This window comes from Herpailurus yagouaroundi, unplaced genomic scaffold (genome assembly GCF_014898765.1).
Source record: "Herpailurus yagouaroundi ecotype Mexico unplaced genomic scaffold, PumYag 181, whole genome shotgun sequence".
In the NCBI taxonomy this organism is placed as follows: Eukaryota; Metazoa; Chordata; class Mammalia; order Carnivora; family Felidae; genus Herpailurus; species Herpailurus yagouaroundi.
In genome coordinates, this window is record NW_024412412.1 from 2,685,693 (window position 1) to 2,708,703 (window position 23,011).

The 23,011-nt window shown below is 43.8% G+C and overlaps 1 protein-coding gene across 1 annotated transcript in view; it reads right to left on the reverse strand.

Annotated features, from left to right (window-relative positions):
* CSMD1 (CUB and Sushi multiple domains 1) overlaps positions 1 to 23,011 on the reverse strand; it is a 1,645,367-nt gene that overhangs the window by 362,308 nt on the left and 1,260,048 nt on the right. Inside the window, exons 16-19 of the mRNA XM_040490416.1 lie at positions 22,395 to 22,582; positions 13,566 to 13,754; positions 2,992 to 3,108; positions 1,343 to 1,558 (exon numbers count right to left, since the gene is read on the reverse strand). Of these exons, the coding sequence (XP_040346350.1) occupies positions 1,343 to 1,558; positions 2,992 to 3,108; positions 13,566 to 13,754; positions 22,395 to 22,582 (710 nt within the window). The remainder of the gene's footprint in view (positions 1 to 1,342; positions 1,559 to 2,991; positions 3,109 to 13,565; positions 13,755 to 22,394; positions 22,583 to 23,011) is intronic.

Below are 23,011 nucleotides of genomic sequence, written 5' to 3' on the forward strand. Positions count from 1 at the left end.
GATTATGGGCAAATTTCCAAGAAATCAAGTTGTCTGAGCTCGTCCCAAGAGCTCCACTAATGCAGTGAAATGCCAAGAAAAATCAACAAAGTCAGGTAAAGATAAATGGCACTGGTTATAATGATGGGGCGTATAAAATAGTTCAGAGCACCTTAAAATCCCTAAGAAATCTTTTTCTTTAAGATAGTTATTTCAATGCATATATCACTAAGGACCATGCGATATTGAGTGATTATTAACTTCCTACTGCGTAGAAGACACGGGAATACACCTGCTGCTGATGGAAAGGCGGAAGGTACAGAAACCCCTTTCCTAAGAGTTTTAGCCTTAGAACAGGAGATGAGATAAATACCCAAATACTGTGACGGCGAATCCCGTACGTGGCATCAGAAGTTGCTAAGGAACTTATGGGAGGTCCAAGGGGAAGAAATCACTCCTGACTACGGGACTCAGGAACTACCTAATGAAAACTGCATTAGCTCTGGGCTGGGCGGAGCGGAGTGGAGGAGCACTGTCCTTTCCAAAGCATCACACGCAGAAGTGCAAAAACACCCTTGTGTCCACCCATCAGGATCTTAGAGCAGGAGCGCCCTTGTGTGGGCTGAGGCTGTGTTAGTGCAGGGCCCTGACCATGGTCACTGAGCATCGCTTATGCGATTAAATGCATCTCATAAACGCTTGGCTAATTTTTAAGTGTGGGTACTTTTTCCGCGTCCACAAAAACACAGTAATACTATTGACAGCACCATTCACAGTAACAGTGTAACCCGGGCAAACAGCAGAAACCCTTCACATATCATGTAGGTGCCATCACTGAAAGTAAAAATGTCACATGACTTTGGAGCCTGGTTTTGTCTGTGTTCATAACTGCATCAAAGTAAATGAAAACTCATCGTCAGTGGCGTGTGTGTGTGTTTACGCTTCTTCTTTTTTATTGTTTTCACTCTAGGGGAGGTTTTTGAGCCAAGTATTGGCATCCGCTGGAAGGCAGGCACCAAAATAATCTGATGATGGCTTCTCCTGAGAATGTCTCCCAATGGGGACACTTTCCTTGAGATTTTGATAGAACTGATGAGAAGTGAGTGAGAAGGGCTTTTCAGGAGAACTTAGTGATATTAGCAATTTCTCAGGGATGAGAATTTGCAAAGTGCCATTTCGAGGATGCGGGGCAGCGGTCCTAGCGTCTTTCTTCAAGGAGGCTCGGCCCCCTTGGCTCACCAGCTAATGCTCACGACTGCTGGGACATTAACCTGTAATCACGCACGCACAGGCACACGCATACGCTCACACACACAGTGCTACTATTGCCAGAGAAGAGACACGTTAGAGGAGAACGACGTACCTGAGAACGTGATGTTGAAGCCCTCGTAGGAAATGGAAAAGTCTGAGATGAACCGAAGCTGGGCGGTGAAGTTTCCAAACAAACCCGCCTTAATAGTGTGAGGCAGTACAGAGCCAGTGAGTCTGGCCACGGGCTCGGTGAAACTCCCGTCCTCTGTGATCAGTAAATAGTCGTGGGAGCTTTCTAGGTGGAAGGTGTGGAAGATCATCTGAACTCCTGAGAAGCAGAAAAAGGGGGGGGGGGGGGGGAGGGAGAGATATCAGAGTTAACAGCTAAGGAAAAATCATTTCTTCTGGGCTTAGAGACATCAAACTCTTGAATCAAAAAACAAATCTTAATAAGCAAACTTTTAAGTTTCAAAGGAAAATACAGAGAATGGATAGAAAGAGTGGACTTAGAAATGAAGAGGGGATAAACGGTAGAAATAAATGCTTAAGGATATGGAAATATAGGCACAGGTGTAGATTAGACATGGGCTTATGGGTGTAGGCACAGACACAGGTACAGACAGACACAAACACAGACATAAACACACAGACAGACACAGATCTACAAGTACAACATGGCGGGCATTTACAGTAAACTGCATGTAGGAATGGTGACTAGCATTTATCCCAGAGGAGAGAAGGACCAGGTAACTTTTTCATTTACATTTAACAAATATCTTCTAGGAAACCTTAGGTTGGAGGTCTAGCCATATAAACGTAGGGCCGAGGGGAGAATTCATTGAAATTATAGATTTATGTGCCTTTTAGGCATCTGTTCTCACGTTAACCATACCGACAAAGGATCAGTGGATTCCTATAGGAAAACGAATAACATTAACTACAAACAGCTCCTTTTAAATAAAAATACTCGTTTTTATAGTGACAAACTCAGTCACTCACAATTTGTTTCTGCTTTATTCTTGATTTCCTTCAAGGAAATTCTGAACATGCATTCATGATACCTATGAGCATAGCGTAATATAGGGCACATAATCAAAAATGTCAATTTAGCAGCAACAGAGTCCAAATTAAGTGTAAGACAGTTTGTCTCCATGAGACTGATGTGATCAAAATTTCATATTATCTCCTTAAAAATGACAAGTGTTGTCATACAGAACACACCCAGGTACAGTCCTAAATCCAGTGTTTATGAACTACATTTCTCACACAAATTACAAATCTTCCTGGCTTTTAGTATGCTTATCTATAAAATGAGGATAATTAAATCTGCTCCAGAAATCATCACTGGATTGTGTGAAGATAAATGACTTAACGTATAATAATACTGAGTAAACTTAGAAAATAAGGCAAGTACAAAATTTATCCTAGATGTATCATGGAGATGAAGTGTGGATACTTTACTTCCTTTGACTTCATCGATATTTGTGTTTTCTCCGACGCACGCCTCTTTCCTTGCCAGCACACCTACTTTCCAAACACACGTTGACCTGTATCAATCTAAGTTACCTGATAGAAAGCAGTACAGGGAAGCTACTCCTACTGTAGCATCAATGATTCCAGACCACTCTTCTTCTAAAATCATACATAGCATCAAAATTACGGTTAAAATAATATGTGAAGAAATCATGTAGCTTACTTGTTCACACATGCATACCTTCTTCTAACCACTCTGTACATATAAAATCCATGTAATATTCTTACCCTTCCCGTGAGACACTTCAATGGTCCATGTACAGTTCAGGGAGTTTGGGTAAAAATCCGGAAACCCTGGTGAAAGGACGGTTCCACTCTTCCCATGGATGTAGCCTCCACAGAGGGCTTTAAATAATAAGGAATATTTATCGCTGTAGTAAATTTTTGCGATGATTGCTAGAATAAAATACTTTTAAAGTGATATTTACTCTGCACAAGGACTAAAAGTGTGTCAAATATCACCTCTATGAAAAATAAAACAAAACTGCAACTTTACCTGCAATTAGCTATCTCATAGAAAGGTGTCCTAAATAGTACAAAACCCAAAAAATAACACAGAGTCAGGTATGGCCAGGAGAGTGGGGTTTTGTGGGTGACTTACCTGGCCGGGGGATCCCCGGATTTGTGGTCAAAGGTTGTTCTGGGTGTATCCGGCAGGACGCAGGATGAGATTAACATTTCAACAGGTGGCCTGAGCAAAGCCCACTGCCCTCCCTAATGTGGGTGGGCCTTAGCCAATCAGCGGAAGGCTCCAACAGAACAAAAGGGTGATTCTTCCACAAATAAGGGGAAACTCCCTTTGTCTGACTGCCTTTGAACAGATAATCTCATCAGTTTATTTATTTATTTTTTTCCTACCTTTGGACTCTTTCTGAGTCTCAAGCCTGACAGCCTCCAGCCTAGAATTCACACCATCCGCTCTCCTGTGTTTCCAGCTGTCCACTGCAAGTCTTGGGACTGGACAGCCTCCACAACATGTAAACCAATTCCTTATAATAAATCCCTCTCCTCCCTCTCTCTCTCCCTCTCCCTCCCTTTCTCTCTCCTCTTTCTCTCTCTGCGCGCGCGCGTGCGTACACACACCCCCACTGGTTCTTTTTCTCTAGACAACTCTGACTTGCACAATTACGGCTTCAGAAATGGTGCAGGTTTGCATTTTTTTAGAGTTGACGGTTTTAGTGGTTCTTCAGTGGATTTAAATCCTCAACAAGACGACCTGTTCAATGTGTCTTAGAGACTAATTTCTTTAATCTTTTTTTTGATTATTATTTTCGAAAGAGAGATTGAGAGAGAGAGAGAGAGAGAGCAAGTGCACATGCGCTTGTGGGAGGGGCAGAGAGAAGGAGAAAGAGATTCTTAAGCAGGCTCCACACCCGATGCGGGGCTTGACCCCAGGACCCTGGAATCACAACCTGAGCTGAAATCAAGAGTCGTTAGCTCAATCGACTGAGCCAATCAGGCACCCTGAGATTCATTTCTGAATAAAGAAAAAGGTTATATGCAATCATGTGAATGAGAAAGTAGAGACATTGAGGGAATCGATGGAATAGGGAAGTTTCAGTTCTCAATCTGTTACCGTGTGCTCTCCACGCACACATGTAACCAAGCTTCCTTTTTGGAACTCGGTAAGATTATCATTAAATGACTGATACCTGAAGTAATGTTCTCCTATTAGAATGAACATCCTGAACTGTGTCTCATAAAGCTAGTTCCAGAAAGTAACAGCTGCGGAAGAATTAGCGAGTTTGTGAAGGATGCGATCTTCGTATCATGCTCACGCATCATGTGTTTTAAGGGAATAGATAATCTCTTTGAAAATGTAAACCACATGGGAAGAGTTACATAAAAATCAGCAAAACAGAAACTTCTTGAGTGAGTTCTAGCCAATTTTAACGGTGGAGGATTGTCACGTCTTAAAATTAGGTTGACTCCATCTCATTATGAAACAGGTAGTGTTAATATAACATTTGGAATTAATTTGTTCCACAAAGGGCCAGACACTGCCCTCAGCCCTGGAAATGGTGAACAAAATAGACAAAAGTCCTTGCCCTCAGAGAGTCACCACTGCGGTTGAAGGAGAGAGACTATTTCTGCAATAATGTAAAGAGTAGATTATACATGATGTTGGGAGATGGTAAGCACCAGGGGAGAAAATGAAGAGGGAGAGAAGAAGGCCAGGGAATTCTCCGCACTGTGTGGGGTTGGGGGCCACCTGTGCAGGTGGGCAGGGAAGCGTACTTGGGAGGTGGCCCATGAAGAGACCCTGGAGACCAAGGAGGGAGCGGCTGGAGACCTGGGAAGAACTTGTGTGCAGAGACAAGCACTGGGACCAGGCCTGAGTAGGGCTGTGGGTGGGACGTGCCCCAGGGCAGCTGAGAGGGAGGGGGCTGGAGAAGCCAGGATGAACAGTATCTGGAGGGTGGGGGCCTTGCCACTTGTCTGAGTGAGGTGTAGGGCCCTGGAGGCTCCTGTGGGGCAGGACAGGCGCTAACTGGGCCTTTTTCCAGGGCGCTGGGCGAGAACGGCGTGAGGCTGGCAGAGGGTCCAGCGGGTAGGACACGACGGCAGACGTCGAAGAAAGTGGGGAGGACCTCGCCATGGTTTCAAGGCAGAGCCACCGGGCTTTTTTCATGAATGGGATGTGGACGCCATGACAGAAAAACAAAAAAATTAAAAATTAAAAGAGCGTGAAGGAACCGAAGGTGCGGCAGACTCTGGGGTGTAGACCAGCTCAGTCTCAGGTCCCCGAAGCTGGATGCCTACTGCACATCCACGCAGAACATCTGTCGTGGCAGCTGGACTCACAAGTCCCCCCAGGGGATGGGCGCAAGAACAGGAGCCCTGGAGACCACCCTCCCAATGGATGTGGACGAAGAAGCCAAACCCGCTCTCTCCAGGGCTAACCGGCCCAGGGAGGTGAGAGGCTTCAACAAAGGACATGAGAAAGGTAGCCGTGGCCTGGGACAAGACCGGGGACAGAATGCAGCCTCCAGCACAGCAGCTACCTATTAGCAACTTTCTATGTGTCTGTGATTGGATCAGGGTAGATCGGGACGTTAGCTTCTCAAATATTCACCAAGGATGGAAGCATAACGAGTGGAAACCATTTGATGTCAAGCTGAGGTATCACATATGCAGTTATTTGCAGTAATCTTTACCTTGAAACCTGCACATGCCGGAGAAAAGGGATAAAAATAATCTATATCCAGCTACACTTAAGACACTATAAAATTCATCAGTCTCTGTTTCACCCTCTGTCTTCATGCCATCAGGATAAAATGGTGGGTCGTACACTGGGAGAAGAAGCTTGGGAGGAGAGACCTCTGACCACTGATGTTTCCATCAGTTCAACACCGAACTCACAAAGCACGAACCCACACCATCGAGGCGCCGTTTAGGAGCAAGGTAAGAAAGAAAGATACCGATGAAGTAAATCAGTACATCTGCGGCTCGTTTTGATTCATGTATGTGCAAATGCAACACAGTCTTCGTGCATTATGAAGAGTTTTCAATAGAAATAATTTCATCCACAAAGCGTCCTTTTTTGTTTTTCCTTCTTTTTTTAGAGAAAGGAGATTTGAGGTACACAATTGTACTGGTATTCCCGCCTGACACCGAAGAGGGAAGAGAGTGAAATAAGGGAACTGCTTTCGTTTTTACTGTCCACATGGGCCTCTGGCCACATCCTCCCAGACAAGTCTCCATTCCCTTAGAAGCACCACAGGGAGCAGGGCATGTAGTCTGAATGACAATAATCTGTTTCTTCCTGCAGTGCACAGTCTTTTCCGGTAGTTATAAAAAGCACAGTAAACCTTTACTTTTGCTATCCTTAGGGCCATAATTTCTTGAATTTCACTTTTCTATTTACGTCACCGTCAGAGACCCAGAGACATTACACAGGCAACCTCTCGGGAAAACGGAGACGTACAGAAAGGAGGAAAGACAAGGGAGATGAACGTATACGCAGTCTTTCGCAAACATGTCTCGAGTTCTGCCTCTGGCTCTACTTTAATCCCTTCATCCACCCACACCTCCATCCGAAATGACTTACTGAGGAATTTACTGGTATTTTCCAGGCCCACGCAAGCTCTTGGGCGCACAGCAACGAGTAACACAGACAAAACACTCTTCTTCCAAAGTTCGCATTCCAGTGGGCCAGGAAAATAACTTGTGGAGGTGACTAATCAGGACTAAGAACAAGGGTCTGAACACGTTCTCGGAACTCACAGGCGGTCTAGGGAATTAGAGCACGGTGGGGTGGGCTGGGGGGGGCCACCGAGTCCATCCGCGCAGGTGTCCGGGCCAACGGGATGTGGACCGTTGAGTGGGCGATACAAGGATGGAAGGGGCACGGGCGGTCTGAGCGGACCCCGTGTTCACAGACTGCCCTGTGACAGGCTGCCAGCTGCCAGTGTCCTGGAGAGTCTTGGGGGTCTAGGGGTGTCCTTGGCAAAGCCCCCAGACGACCCGCGGACCCTGCGGGTGTCCACTTCCTGTCGCCGGACCCTGCCCAGAGGCCTGTGATGTGTCCCAGTGTGTGGACACGAGCTCGTAGAGCCCAAACCCCGGCTTCAGTGTTCACTTCTCCGTGTCTCCTCTGCCTGGACCAGAGGCAGGCCAGAGGAATCGGAGAGGACGGCCTCTCCTCGCTCCCCTGAAAATACCCTTTGTTTCCACAGCACCGACTCTGAGGACCAACCTGCTGGCTCCCAAAATCGTGTCTGAAACACTGGCTTCCTTCTCAGGCCACGGCTGAGTTTCCCACTGCCGGCGAAGGCCCTTGGAATGTAACCTCCGGGGCCCTGTCTTCACAGCCACTTTCTGTTTCTCACCTCTCACGCTTGGTGAAACTGGAGCGTTTCAGGCCTTCTTTGTGTGATTTATGTCCCAGCTCCTGCCTTCCTGTCTCTTCCTCAGAGAGATTAATGTGTGAAAGCACACAGTATTCCCTCTGCTTTGTCCCTCTTTTCTTATTTTCCGTTTTCCTTGTTCGCTTTAAACTACTAATAAAGTTCTATCTGAAGCAAAAATTTAATGGGGTGACATTCTATTTCTGATTATCCGTGGCCTCTCCATGTCCTACAGAGTTATTAAGTTTACTCATTCGTTCACTCATTTGTTCCACCATTCATTCACGTATTTATACTGAATCTTTTATCTAAAATAAATAAATCTTATGTGGAAACCCTACCAATAAAAGGGGGAACAATTTAGAGCTGTTCAGTTAAAGCAGGGGGTGTATTTCAAGCCCTGCCGTCATCCTCAGTTTTTTCTCAAAGAAGGCTGGAGTCCCACTCTGGGACCATGGCGCCCCGTGGTTTCAAGTCTTGCCAAGGAAACAGGGTTTGTCCCCCAGGACTAGTGTGAAAGGGCTCTGAATGACCTCCAGTCTCCCATCCACCCAGAGCAAACGACTCCCTATCCCCCAAATCCCTTAGCCCGCTGACACTTTCATGCCTGGACTCCTAGAATTCCTTCACTTACAATTCTTCCTCTCAACAGTATCTTGAAAGATGCATCTCGAATCCTGCCTCCCAAGACTTCCAAGATTCCAAACTGTAACTTATCTTTTTCATCTCTCTATTCTCAAAACACTTTTCCTGTGCCTCATAAAGCACTTCTTTCACTGGGTGATTTAAAAAATAAGTCTTTCCCTTCTCTATGCTACAAGATCACAAACTTTCAGCTGTGTAGCTACAAATACAGTAGTTTTCCAATAGATGCTTGTGGAAAGAGTCCAGAGCGTATAAAAATATTTATTCAGTGAAGAAAGTTTTCCAAAATTTTTCTAGCACTTGTCTTTCAACAAATAAGAAGGAGGCAGTTTATTTGAATGTTCACGTTATCTCTTTAAAATGTGAGTATGCTAACACATAAACGGCAAAAGTGAAATGAAGCAAAATGCTATGCAGATCAAAGAGATACTGATAGAGTGTATCTTCTTTTGATGGTGATATAAAATATTGTAATTAATTCTGATTTCCTCTTCCATTCTCAGAGCTATGAATCTTTAAAGGTTTAAATATCCTATTGATGTATCATTTGTCACAATAAAAACCCAGGGGGGTTAAGAGATTGCTTAAGATTTGAAAATGCAACAAGAGCGGGTCTTACGGTTAAATGAAAACAATCAACCGTGACGGACTAAAACTCTTATATCAAACTCTACAATCTCCCCAGGTTTTCAGATTTATTAATAGCCATTTATCATAAATGTATTATTATCTGAAAGAGCTTTCAATGAAACCAAAGCAAACGGTTTATGTTACAAATTCCTTTTAGAAGGGTTAAATTTCAAATGTACACAGATTTCAGTGGGGAGAAAGGAAAAGCGACACAACACATAAATCGAATGTACTTTCTTTTCTGTGGAAAAGGCCAAATGCATGCTGTCATTTCTACAGCATGTCAGCTACCTTTAAGGACTCGAGACCCCTCTCTGCCCATCCTCCCTTCGTTTCTCTGAGAGAATTTCCCACTGACCATTTTGTTCACGTTCCATTCACTCTACGTCCCCAAACTTCCAGGAATCTGCAGAACGTGCCAGGTCAGCCCCAGTGTGTTCGTTTTCTCTGCCTCGGTGCCTCTGCACGGGCTGGCCACTTTGGGAAATTCGACTCATCACTGAAATCCAGGCTCAAGTGCTGTATTTTAGGTGAGACCCTCAATGCCTATCACTATGACCTTAAAAGAAAACTAAGGAGTGGCACCTGGGTGGCTCAGTCAGTTCAGTTCCCGACTCTTTGAGTTCGGCTCAGGTCATGAGCTCATGGTTCCTGAGTATGAGCCCCACATCAGGCTATGTGTTTTCAGGGCAGGGCCTGCTTGGGAATCTCTCTCTCTCTCTCCCTCTCTCTCTGCCTCTCCCCTGCTCATGCATGCTTTCTCTTTGTCCTTCAAACTGAATAAACTTAAAAAAAAAAAATACAACTGTGAAAACTATTAAATAATTAAGTGTATGTATGATATATGCACATGCTATGGTCTGAATGTTTGTGTATCGCCATAACTCATGTTGACTCCCTAATGGCCAACGTGATTGCGTTAAGGAGGCAGGGCCTTGAGGTGTGGGTATGTCACAAGGGCTGATTATGGCCTTTATAGGCCATAGAAGGGGCCCCACAGAGCTCCCTTGCCCCCTCCTCCCTGAGATGACACGGGGAGAACACAGCCATGTGCAGCCTAGAACGGTGGCCTCACAAGAACTGGATCGTGTTGTCCCTCGAACTTGGACCCCATCCTCCGGAACAGTGAGAAACACATGCCTGCTGTAGAGAAGCCACCGTGTCTGGTTTTATTTTGTTATAGCAGGCTGCGTGGGTTACCACAGTGTATCCGGCTACCTGGGATTATACGTTTTAAAGTTAAAGTCTATGGCACTGCACACAAGGAGAAACGGATGTTAGAAAAGTTAATGCTGGTGACCTGGCGTGATTCGGTTGAGTGCATCCTGGTCTTGGAGGAGGGGTGGATTCGGGGAACGCAACACGAAGGGACGTGGGAGTTGGGGGGGGGGGTGACTACTGCATGGGCTTGGTTGAGGGGACGAGGACAGACGTGCCTGGGTTGTCTACTGGGCAGAGGAGAAAGTCATCTTGGTTAGATACTAAAATATTTAAACGAACTAAGTTACTACCACTGTTCAATCAAGAATACATGGAGAGTGTCGTTGTCCTCTCTTGGATAAGTATCTACTCTCACTAGTACCTTATGGCGGCCTTTTCTACCAGATCCAGAGTCTAGTTAGTTAGACGACTGTTGTGTATTTTCCTGTGAAGAGCTGGGCACTTTCATCAACACAACTGATTGTGTATTTTAAAAAAAAATTTTTTTTAACGTTTATTTATTTTTGAGACAGGGAGACACAGAGCATGAACGGGGGAGAGTCAGACTGAGAGGGAGACACAGAATCCGAAGCAGGCTCCAGGCTCTGATCTGTCAGCACAGAGCCCGACGCGGGGCTCGAACTCACGGACCGCGAGATTGTGACCTGAGCCGAAGTCGGACGCTCAACCGACTGAGCCCCCCAGGCGCCCCAGCTGATTGTGTGTTTAAAGCACAGCGGCCTCAACTTTTCCATCTTCCCCGCACTGCCTGAAAAGTCTGCAGTTACAACTTGAGGCCGCGCGTTGGCAGTTGCTCAACTCATTCATCCCGAAGGAAAATGGAAAAAAGAGAGCAACTTCTATGTGCTCCCTTCCTAAGTCCCATTCAGCTCTGGTCAAAAAAATAAAAAGAAATAACAAATTATTATTAAATTTGCACAGTGGCTCCCAATAAAGCCACGTGTTTGCATATCAGGTAAATAACTCTTCCAATAAAATTACTTCTATGATTTGCTTACTGCAGATTTTGGATTAAATGGTTTAATAAATATTTTGATTGATGCTTAGTTATGCATGAGTAACAACTAAGTATTTTAGGTGTGAGGCCTTTATCATACTTTGTGCCCTTGTTATAATTCTTGCCAATACAAAATCCTACTATAAATATAGTAAATACTTTTGCATACTATTTATGATGCCTCAGATTAAAAAAAATTATTAGTCCAGTAGCTAGCATCCTCTGACACTGTTTAGTAATTACATGGGTAAATTTTATTTATTTTCTTCATCATTAGGGTTCCAATCACAAAAATAAGACCTAATACAAATTCATATAACACCAAAAAAATGTGGAGATAAAAACTGAAAGACTCTCTCCCTCTCCCTACAGCTTGCCAACCTCCCAAAATGAGAGCATTAGGGTTACCGTTCTAGAATGTCTATTTTCAGCCAGTTTCGATGTATATCCCGTAAATGTGTCTGTAAGTACATGCATGGATATGTTCACGTACACAACGTGCATTGTCCTGAGACTTGCTCTTTTCTCCAGAAAGGGGGTATCATTTCAGTTTCCTAGCAACAGGACAGAATGAACGCACATCTCCCTAATCCCATGATGATGGAGAGTAATTTGACCTTTCTTTTTTGCAAATCAACAGGGTAGAAAAAAAATTTTTTTTTTTGCATTTTCCTGAGTCCGTGTCAGAGTGGACATATTTTGAAGTGTTCTGTCTCCTTCTCTGAAAAGCCTATGTATGTGTTTTCCTCGTGGACCTGTTGTTTTGTGTTATGTCACTATTTTTCTTCCGTCCGTTTGGGTGATAAAAGTATCTCGAATCACATTACATGGACAGACCAATTATTTTCTGTAGTCTGACCTTTTCCTTTAACTTTTTTTTCAATAGAAATTTTAATTTGTATGTAGTGAAATCTGTCAATGTTTTCCATTTACTGTGTCTGGATTTACAATTTGAACAACATCATTTATGAAATGTCATCTCTCTTCATGGATTTGGAATAATTTTAGCAAATTAAGTTCTTATACAGGCATATAATCTATTTGTGTATTTCTGTACTGGTTTCATATTTTCATTTTCATCTATTTTTGGTATACTTCGATACCAGATAGAGTCCTTCTTTATCATTTTTAAAAAAAATATATGCCTATTTAGAGGCTTTACTCTTCCAGATTCATTTATAACATTTATAAATTTATATTAAAAATCCAAATTCATTTTAATTAGATTGTATTGAACGTAAAACTTTATTTGTAAAAAATTTGTATATTTAAATTTCATCCCTACCGTCCAGAAATGTATTAGGTATTTCCCTGTATGAGGATATTCTTTTTGTATTCTACTGTAAACTTCTAAATTATTTTAAGGTAAGCCTCCATGTTTCCTGTTAAATATACTCCTGAAGGTTTTAGAGTATATAGATATTATACTTCTACTAACTGTATCCTTTGTGGAAATCCACAGATCTATGTTTATCCTGAACATGGTCATCTATTAGCACTTACTGCCCAAACTTGACAGTCTGTTCTTTGTAATAGTTATAATTTATGCCGTTTTCTTATATTACTGCATGTGTGAGGATCTTCTGGGTAATAGGAAATAACATTCCTGGTACTAAGAAAGTTATTCTGTTCTCGCCTTCCATGAAACTTTTTATAATAGTTTGTTATGAAGTGTGGTATTTTCTATAGGTATATTCATTTCTGTTATGGTTCTCTCTAAGCCACAAATACAACCAACCACATTACAACATTGGTGAAAAACTGTTGTGAATGGGAAAAATATATTCTTTTTTATAGAGATAATGTGATAATGTTGTTCTATTCATGGCCAAAGGACAAATCCCTTACTGTCTTTGCAAATGGCCACAAGTACCGTATTTGCATATACCCTGCATGGAGCCATCGTCAAGGTATTTGTTTGGAGACTTCCAAGGGGGGATACATTCAGGGAAGGGGGAGTGGCTACCCCCGGAAACCACTTGGGGGTCTTCTGGGAAGGTGCTTCCCCGGTGGGTCAGTTGTCCAGGGAGAGTGCTGAGAGCTTAGAGGAGCTGTGTAGACCTCAGGGTGGTGGCTCAATGCTTGGACTCGGTTCGGAGGAAGACTGGGCCTGATGATGTGGAGCACACGCGCTCACTAGCCTGCCTTCGTGCTGTCTTCAACAAATGCCTCGTGTAAGAGTGTGTGCATAACTGAGCTCTGTAAGTTTCCGTGTCTGCTGATAAAGTTGAAGACCGGTCCATAATTTTTTAATTTTTCATTTCTAGACAGACACCTTACCTCATAGAAAAAAAAAAATGTGCTAGATAAACTTCAAGTATTAAACGGAATTGTTTCTAAGGTGTACACTTTTCGTATCATACCGCCCTGTACAATACAACACATTCCACCCAAACAACTGAGATATCGACAGCATCCACATTTCTGTAGGGTTTACGGCTCCCTTGAGCTCCACCTACCGTCACAGCTGGGCAGGGCGTGGTTCCACTGATGGTTCCTCTCACAGACCAGAGGCTCATCATCGCTCAGTGTGTACCCCGGGTCACAGCTGAAAGTCACCGTAGACCTGATGCCAAAATGACTGCCGTGCCGATGCCCATTCACAGGGATTCCTGGGTCAAGGCAAGAGTCCGAGTCCAGAGTCACACCTGCGTGCGCAGAAAAAAATACATTAACCACGGAACTCTGCTGGCTTACAGAAAAAATATGTGTGCAGTCGTACATATAAAATATCCCCAGACATCATCAGACCTGGAAAATTATTCAAGTGAATCCAACCATCCATTAATGTAAACAACCAATACACTTTTGCGTATCTGATCCTGTTTTTCTGTAGAGACAGATATTGTTAACTATTTATCAGATGACCTGTAAGTCTACAAACCTGAATAATCCCTTGATGTCTGAAGTTTACTTCACTTCGTTGGAAAACCAGTGAACTGTTAAATGAAGCCTGTCTTCTGTCTATCTCTAGCCTCCCCCTTCCCCTTACTGTATTTTATGTTCTAGTTAGATTTGGGCAGTCGTCCTTCAACTTTCGTAGACACGCACACATGCGCCCAAGTCCATACACACATCCTGCAAACTAAGACCTCACTGGATCTGATTCTCTAAAACTGCATTCCACACATCCGTGCATTTTTCACATTTGCACATCAGTCAGCCACTTTGGAGATGGCTACAATTAGCCTATGCTAAAAGGCGCTAAAAAGTAAAGTGCTATATAAAGTCAAGTGATTATGATCATGTCATTACAAGAGTTTCTTTGCTCTGTCTCTCAGATTTCTCTTTATTTTTAGAATATACATTTGAAAAGATAAGGAAAACGGGAGCAGGAGAAGAAGATGACAGTGTGATGGTTATGAATTCAAAGACATAAGAAAGACTCTGCCACTGCTTATACACAACTCTCTAAGTTAGGTTTGGAGCATTACAGTGACGACTTAGACCATGAATTAAAAATCTTAAATCATCACTGATGATGCTCAGTCCCCCCAAAATGATCTCTGGAATAACATTTCCAGTCACTGCATAAATTTGAGTGATGTACCTTACACCTTATACCCTCACTCATTAAGTCAAATACATGACATACAAGTAAGGAGTGAGTTTTTAAAATAAATAATGAGTGATAATATTTCTTCATTAGTATATAGCCAAATGTGATTCAATAGGTACCAGATTGCAAGCAAGAAAGCTGAGCCACTACTGAAAAATAGGTAGTTAGAAATGTGGTTTCTAAGGGAGGTCTAGCTCCTAAGAGGTAACCTGTAAACCCTTGGAATTTCTTTAAGTTTATTTATTTATTTTGAGAGAGAGAGAGAGAAAGATTGAGAGAGAGAGAGAGAGAGAGAGAGAGAGAGAGAATCCCAAGCAGACTCTGCACTGTCAGTGCAGAGCTAAACACGGGCTCAATCCCACAAAACATGAGATCGTGACCTGAGCTGAAATCAAGAAGTGGACGCATAATTGACTGAGCCACACAGGCGCCCCGACCCTTGGAACTCCTTGAGTGCTAGGAGTGTTTTGTTGTCCATGCCGTGCCCCTGGACCAAAAGGATTTCAGTCTAGCTGACAAGGAAAGGGCAGCTGGAGATTGAGTTGAACCACGAGGGCAATGATTCAATGCATGATGCTTCTCTAATGAAACGCCAATCAGATCTCTGGACACAAAGACCCCAGTGAGCTTCCCAGGTGGGCAGGACTGTGCGTATTGCCCCACAGTGTGGCTAGGAGGTGACACCATTCATGGCCCCATGGGGAGAGGATGACACCCTTTGTGTCTTCCTCTGCCTAACCTGGATCCTTTCTGTAATGCATGTGACTGTGGGCACAACAGCTTTCAACGTATGTCAAGTCCTTCTATCAAGTTATCAGAATGGAGGGTCATTTGGGGAACTCTGAACTTGCAGTTGGTTTCAGAGTTGGCAAAATAAGCAGGTTTTGCCCTTTGCAAATCTGTGTGCTTAACCCCAGAGTTTGGTTACACTGGGTAAAAACTGGAAGACCATCATAGTTAAGATTTCCAAAGGAAAAAATCAAACAATGAACAGAAGAAGAGGCTAAGTGAAAAGACAAATATATGGCACTATTTTTCCCAAGAATTTTTTTCTTAAATATTCTAACTAATCTCCTGAAAACCACTGTGTGCCTACTACCATAAACAACAGGTGCCAACTGTCATGACATCCTTCCATTCCTGTGCGGGGCACGGCTCTGCCGAAAGCCGGGCAGCATCATGTGCCCCACAGCCGTCATCTGCTCTGCCCCTCTGTCTCTAAATCCCCCCACGTACACTCATGTTCTAAGGCCGTGTTTACGACCTCTTTTGTAACACAGCAGCGATGGCATGAGTACGCCCTATATACAATGGGTACATACACTAGCTTGTTGGTTTTGCAGGGACAAGATTAACACAAGAATTCCCCCAAAAGACACTTTGCCAAAGAAATGGATTAGTGGGAAGATCCCTGACAAACCATTTAACTATATTTTTGCATTTTGTCAAATGCTTTCCGATGATCACTAAACAATACGCTCACTGCACCGCAGCAAATAAACATAATAGGAAAAGGGTGCCTTGGAGGCTCAGTGGTCAAGTGTCTGACTCTTGGTTTCAGCTTAGGTCATGATCTCACAGTTGTGAGATTAAGCCCTGATTTGGACTCTGCGCTGACAGCGTGGAGCCTGCTTGGGATTCGATCTCAATCTCTCTCTCATTCTCTCTCTCTCTCTCTCTCTCTCTGCCCCTGCCCTGTTCTCTCTCTCTAAGTAACTTAAAAAAGAACTTTAAAAATAACAGGATTTAATATTTTAGATGATGTGAGGGCAATATATTAAGTAATAATATTCACAATAAAACGTATAGATGGTAAGCAAACTTTTTCCCACATAAAATTTGCAGGGAACAAAGAGAAAAGCATCAGAGGAAACCAAAGCATACAAATATAAATGCAGAATTCTTTACATACAAAACTGAACTGCAAAATAAACACTATGTTGAAGTCATAACTGCTGGTTAGTACTAACTTTATTCCATCATCCATTCATTCACTCATTTTCCCAAAATAATGGACAGAAATACTAAGTTGCACAACGTACAGTTATCGTACTGCTTTGCATCACAGTATTTTTGAAGGGACACTACATAGGAGGGTAACTGCGTGCTAGAACTCGCCTGAAATGCACCATAAACAGGAACTGTGCAACAAGATGGCAGCAGGGAGAATGGAGGGCAGTGCACGGGGCGGGTGACATGACTCAGTAGGAAAAGCCCTTTAGAGCGAACTAAAACCAGTCTGTGAGGACGGGCAGCCAACGGACTTTGAAGGAAACCTACACAGACTACTTCAGAGCACTGCTTCGAGCATTTTCCCCCTCCCGAACGAGCCCTCGCCATACAAAGAAAAAGTGGCATTAACGGATTTTGTTGCAGCTTTGAGCATGCGCCTATTCTGTCCCAATTGCTTCTTCCTCGAAATGTAACGTGACGATGCGTTTTCTGACGCAGGGATGTAAATACACTGCTCATCATTTGGCCCGTCAAGCAAAGAACTCAGTAGCTCACTACCAGTGAATGACTGAAGCGAATGGCTTTGACGATGTCCACGTGCACGTTATATTAACGTACACTTGACACAAGCAAAGTTCTGCTTAACTGTTTTTCTACAAGTTCCAGTCGAAGGAAAGGGATGCATATTCTGAGTACCTTTTACCTCCCAAGGCTCTTTCCACAGCCTTCGAAAGGGTTGGAAACAGCAGTCACAATCCCATTTGACAGATGAGGGAATAAGCCAAGAAATTAAGTAAATTGGTTATGTTAAATTATTCACCAGGGTTCACACCTAAGCCCTCGCCTGCCTTCGTCCCTCCCACCGTGGGGGTGCGCCCGTGCCCACGGGTCCAAGTTTCCAACTGCACGGCATCCATACCCATTACATTTTGACTAGTTTTCCTTTCTGATCTTAAGAAAGGTCATTAACTCTTTCCCTCTCTCTCTCTCTGCCCCTACCCCACTTGTGCTTGCTCTCTCTCTCTCTCTCTCTCTCTCAAAATAAATAAATAAACTTATAAAAAAATTTAAAAAGGGGTGCAGTCAGTTGAGTGTCAGACTCTTGATCTCGGCTCAGGTCATGATCTCACAGTTGGTGGGTTTGAGCCCCAAGTCTGGCTCTGCCCTGACAATGTGGAGCCTGCTTGGGATTTTCTCTCCTCTCTCTCTGCCCCTACTCCTTTCTCTCTGTCTATCTCTCTCTCTCTCTCTCTCTCTCTCTCTCTCTCTCTCTCTGTCTCTCTCTCTCACAAAATAAATAAACATCAAAAAATTAAAAAACAAAAGTCATTAAATCTCAGAAACTAATATGCACGCATGCATGTGCGCACGCACACACACACACACATACACACACACACACACACACACACACCAGAAAACATTCTTCTTTGCCTTTCGTAATTTTTCTTAATGTTTACTTTTGAGAGGGAGAGCACGAGCATGGGAGGGATAGAGAGAGGGAGACACGGAATCTGAAGCAGGCTCTACACTGACAGCGGAGAGCCTGACATGGGACCCGAACCTATGAATCATGAGATCATGATCTGAGCCCAAGTCGGACGCTCAACCGCCTGAGCCACTCAGGCACCCCAATTTTTAAAAATTGCAGTGTATTAGCAGCAAAGCAGGACAGATACATTTACATGCAATGAACCTTGCTTTTCTGAAATATTTTAAAGGACACTTTTGAAAGCATTTCCAAAAAAACAACACTCTAAAATTGAATGGAAACCTCCATATGCTTGAGATACCAACTAGCTGTCCAGTTGCCTATAAAATCATGGCTACTTTACAGAGGTGGTTCAAAGCTCTACAACAAACAGAACCAGCAAATGATTATTCTGGGGGAATAATACAACGACTATTATACAAACTGTGTCCCATTCCTCATGAAGAATAAAGTTAATAAAAGGACAGACTGTAACTGGACGCTGTGTTTATAAAATGGATGATTCCGGGGAGGCCGGGTGGCTCAGTCGGTTAAGTAACTGACTTTGGCTCAGGTCACGATCTCACAGTTCACGAGTTCAAGCCCCGCGTCGGGGGCTCTGTGCTGACAGCTCAGAGCCTGGAGCCTGCTTCGGATTCTCTCTCTCTCTCTGCCCCTGCCCTGCTCACACTCTGTCTCTTTCTCACAAATAAATACATTTTGAAAAATAAAAATTAAACAAATTAAAAAAAATTAAATGGATGATTCGTGAGAGTCCGCACACAGAACAGACGCCCCTTCTGGCTCTGCTCGTAGGAAAACCTTGAAAAGAAAGGCTTCGCCCGTCCGCCTCACAATTCACAAGTGCTGACATTAACGCTGCCTGTGGCAGCGCACGTTAGCTTATGGTGCCTGTGCGACAATAAGCCAGCCTTGTTTCTGCAGTGCCTTCTGCCTGTAAAGTAGATCTTCACACGCCCATTTGGGCATGGAGCGGGATCGTCAATAATTTTTTAAGGCAAGGAAGGCTGATAGTGTCAAATGTTTACCACAAAAGACGAAAGGGAGATGAGCTCTATTATTATGTTTAAAGGGCATAAAGAATTTGACATAAATCATTCTTGGGTCACAGGCAACCCGTTTTTTTTTTTTTTAACGTGTCGGATAAGCAAGGGTCATTATTTTCTACTGCTTCCACACTGGCTTCTGGACGTCTTTCTTCAAAGAGTACTAGAATTGGTCACAATGTTAAAGGGGTTGGTAACACGTGACTTCTTTTACGTTTTTCTCTTCTTCCTGTCTCTCTCTCTGCTCCTCTCTCTGTTCTTATTTCTTCCGTGACTCTGGGGGCTCCTGCGTGGCCTCCCTGCCCACCTGCCCTACCTCTACCTGGAAATCCATGTGTCAGTCCCGCCCTTGTCAGGGCCTGCCTGGGCTGACTCAGGCACCGGCTGTCACCTACGTGCCACCTCGAGGCGGTAAGAGAAATCCAGAATTCTGGTGGGCACCGCAGGCATGGTGAAATTACGGTATCTGGAATGTGAACGTAGGAGCCCGCATTGTACTAGGAATCCCGGGCAAGCCCTGATGCACAGTTGTGTCTGACAAGAGCTGCCCCTTCAGCACGCCTTCTGAACCAGGATGGCCACCTGGGCCAGCTACGGGCCTCCTCAAAGCCCTTGGGCCTCCGTCCAACCACAGCAGCGGCAGCACGGGACATCTGAGCTCGCGTTGCAGCTTCTGCTCAGTTTTAAGGCCTGCAGGTAACGGTTTTGTACGATGCCAGCCTGCAACCGCGGGGTTACAGAGCCCAGACCTTTCCTGACTCATTTCCGTATGAAAATCCCACATCCTGCTCATCCACTTTTCCCGTCTCCTTGTTTCTCCTCAAGTACAGAGCGGCTGATAAACAAATTGAGGTGATCACAGGTCACGCTTCGGTGTGGTCCTTCCGGGCAGTATTCTCCCAATATACGTTGGATACTTTCATTTGGAGGAATTCACAAAAACGTGTGGGGCCTTCTGGAAGGACCACGGGGAGTTCACAGGGCAAAAGCCAGCATGAACGTTTAGACCAGTGTCCCTGCTAAGAGCACTGGGTGGTGGATGCCGCAGGGACCTTCCCCACCTTCTCCCCCAGAGAGTTCTGTCCTCTTCTGTGATGACACTCCTGGCTCCCAGCTCTTCCTGTCAAGTAGGAGGAGGAGGGATTCTGGACCCCAAGGGATCAGAAAGGTCTGTCACTCACACAAGTATGTCTCCGCTGCAAACGCTACCAGCTTGGTGATTGTTTTCATCTTCTGTTATGGACACCCTGACGGAGGAAAGGCAAACAGCACTGCTCTCTGAGAGGTCACTCCAGCCTGTGGAAGCATGCTTACCAGGGCTCAGCTCTGTTGTCAAGCACAGGAGACCCACATCTCCTATCTCCATGCAGTCACTCTTTGAAGATCATAAAAATTACTGCTAGAATTACCGGCATATTATCGACTATGAATAAGGGTGGCAAGCGGAAGAGGAACTCGTGACCTGACTTTCGATCATTCTCTGAATTCTAGAAAGAATCGGTAGGAATAACCCGTTTATTTAAACAAGTTAGGTGGGAAGATGCCATCACTTTCTACTACCTGCATATAGGCTTTAGGATATAATTTCTTCACAGGGTACTGGAGAAAATGGGCAGAATAATGTATGGCTACACAAACAAGGGAGAGAAAAGAGAAGAATGAGAAACTCTGTTCTAGTTTTATTCAGTGCCTAAATAAGGCACCATTCTCGTAAGCTTCATCCAAGCGTGTGCTCAAAGGCCATGTAGCTCCAGACTTACGAAAAGGGGTGCGGTGGGGCGATACAGCACTGAGGAGTTTTACAAACCTGGATGGTTGTTAGGTGCACATATCTTCACTCCCAAGAAAGCAACGACTCAAAGGGACATTCAAAAGGAATGAAATAGAAGACTTTCTGGTTCTTAAATTGTACTTCATGTTTAAAAAAGACCTTACTTTGAAAGAAAGGTTGCATGATTATGAAGTGAAACCAACCAATTTAAATTTGAAATTAATCATTAAATCATGAACAGTCGATTTTCTTCCTATCAGAGAGAGTCATTTTTTTTATTAAGAACTCTACGTAGACTTGTATATGTGTATATGCACGTAAATATTTGCATGTGAGTCCATACGTGAGCATGAGAAGCGGAGAAACATACATAACAGGTTCTTAATCTAAGCTGCTGGGTGGAGTTTGCACAGAGGTTAACATGAGGAGCAGGGGGTGATGTGGGGACAGGAAAGCAAGAAAAAGAAAACAATAATGAATAAACATCCCACATGTTAGATATGACCCCACTCACGATCATTTGTAAAATTATATGTGTGGGTATATATGTAACTATATATTTGTATAATAGCACTGAAACTTAATTTTGTTTATTTTGGGGTAAGACTGTGAAAAACAGCAACCATAAAAACCTTGAAAAATAGAGGTTTTTATTCCCTCAGATTCAGTGTTCTGCATTTATCCATCTTTTTCCTTCTACTCAGAAAGGGACATATTTTCAAACAGAGGAAATTAACCGTTGGGTTTGTTTTTTCAAGTGACTGGCGTTAAGAATGCATTCCCAGGGTGAACCCCCCGGCTGCCTTCCACAAGTCCAGTTTCGTAAGGATCACTAGAATATACTAGCATGACCTGATCTCCAAATCTCAGAAACTAAAACTATGACTCAAATTCGTATTTATGGAAACAAAAATGGGAAGGAGCACTTCAAGTTGGGCAAGATATCCTGCACTGTCACATTTCAGCAACCATTGTAATTACTTCTACCAATCTTTCTGGACTCTTGCAGTGCTTGTAAACAGCAACAGTTAGGTGTCATTACTGAGGTTCTGCTGGATTTTAACTCCTTCTCCACTCTTGGTTCCATGTTCTCTCCCCACTGAAATATGTTCGCACAACAGCCTACCCATGTTCTTCCAGCAAAGAACCTCCCAGCTGTTGTTTAAGAGATACAATTTTAGTGGTAACTCCTTTGGTCAGGAGCTATATTTCTAATAGTAGTAATTTATGATTACAACATGTAGTAAACACATTTAATTACTTATTTAATTTTATAATCCATCAATGAGTATTTTATTATTTTTTTAGTTTTAAAGTGAAAGCCCCCAGGTTGCTCTCTTATCAATAAGAGAAGGTGCTTCAGGGCATGCAGTACAGGGTGGACAGAGGCAGCAAGGGCTGTCACCTGCGCTAGGGAACCAGAGCGCATGCCTGGGGGGCAGATGGCAAGTGGACCCTCCGACTTACTCTCGTAGTGAATGAGGAAGCCGACGCTGGAGCGGCTGTTGTCCGTGGTGAAGAGGAGATACATGAAATGGCCAGTGCTGATCAGAAACCGGGGGGCCTGCGTGCCATGGTACTCTCCGATCAGCGGGGACGAGCTGGCTGGCCCATCTCGGACTTCCAGCGTGTCATAGTTGACTTCAGTCTGGAATCTGCGGAGATTCGTCATGAGTCAGAACACAAAGCTGCATTAACTTACTGACGTTCCCCAAGTATTTTCGTGCATTCATGACAAAGCCATGTATACCTATATATATAAAAGACTTACAGTTATTCAACCTTTAAAAAGACCAGGCCCTGGGCACATATGATATTTAAGCACGTTACATTTTTCTAGAAAAAAAGGTATACCCTAAACCTATCCCTCTTACTGAATACTGGGTCATGTCACATCCCAAATGTAAAAGAGGGCAGTCTTTAGCTCTAAAATCAAAATACTGTGAACCATATTAGTTTTCAGTGAGAATAAGGGAAGGATAGGATGGGACAGGATGGGACAGGACGGAAGGAAAGAGCAGGGCAGGAGAGGAGAGGAGAGGAGAGGAGAGGAGAGGAGAGGAGAGGAGAGGAGAAAGAAAGAA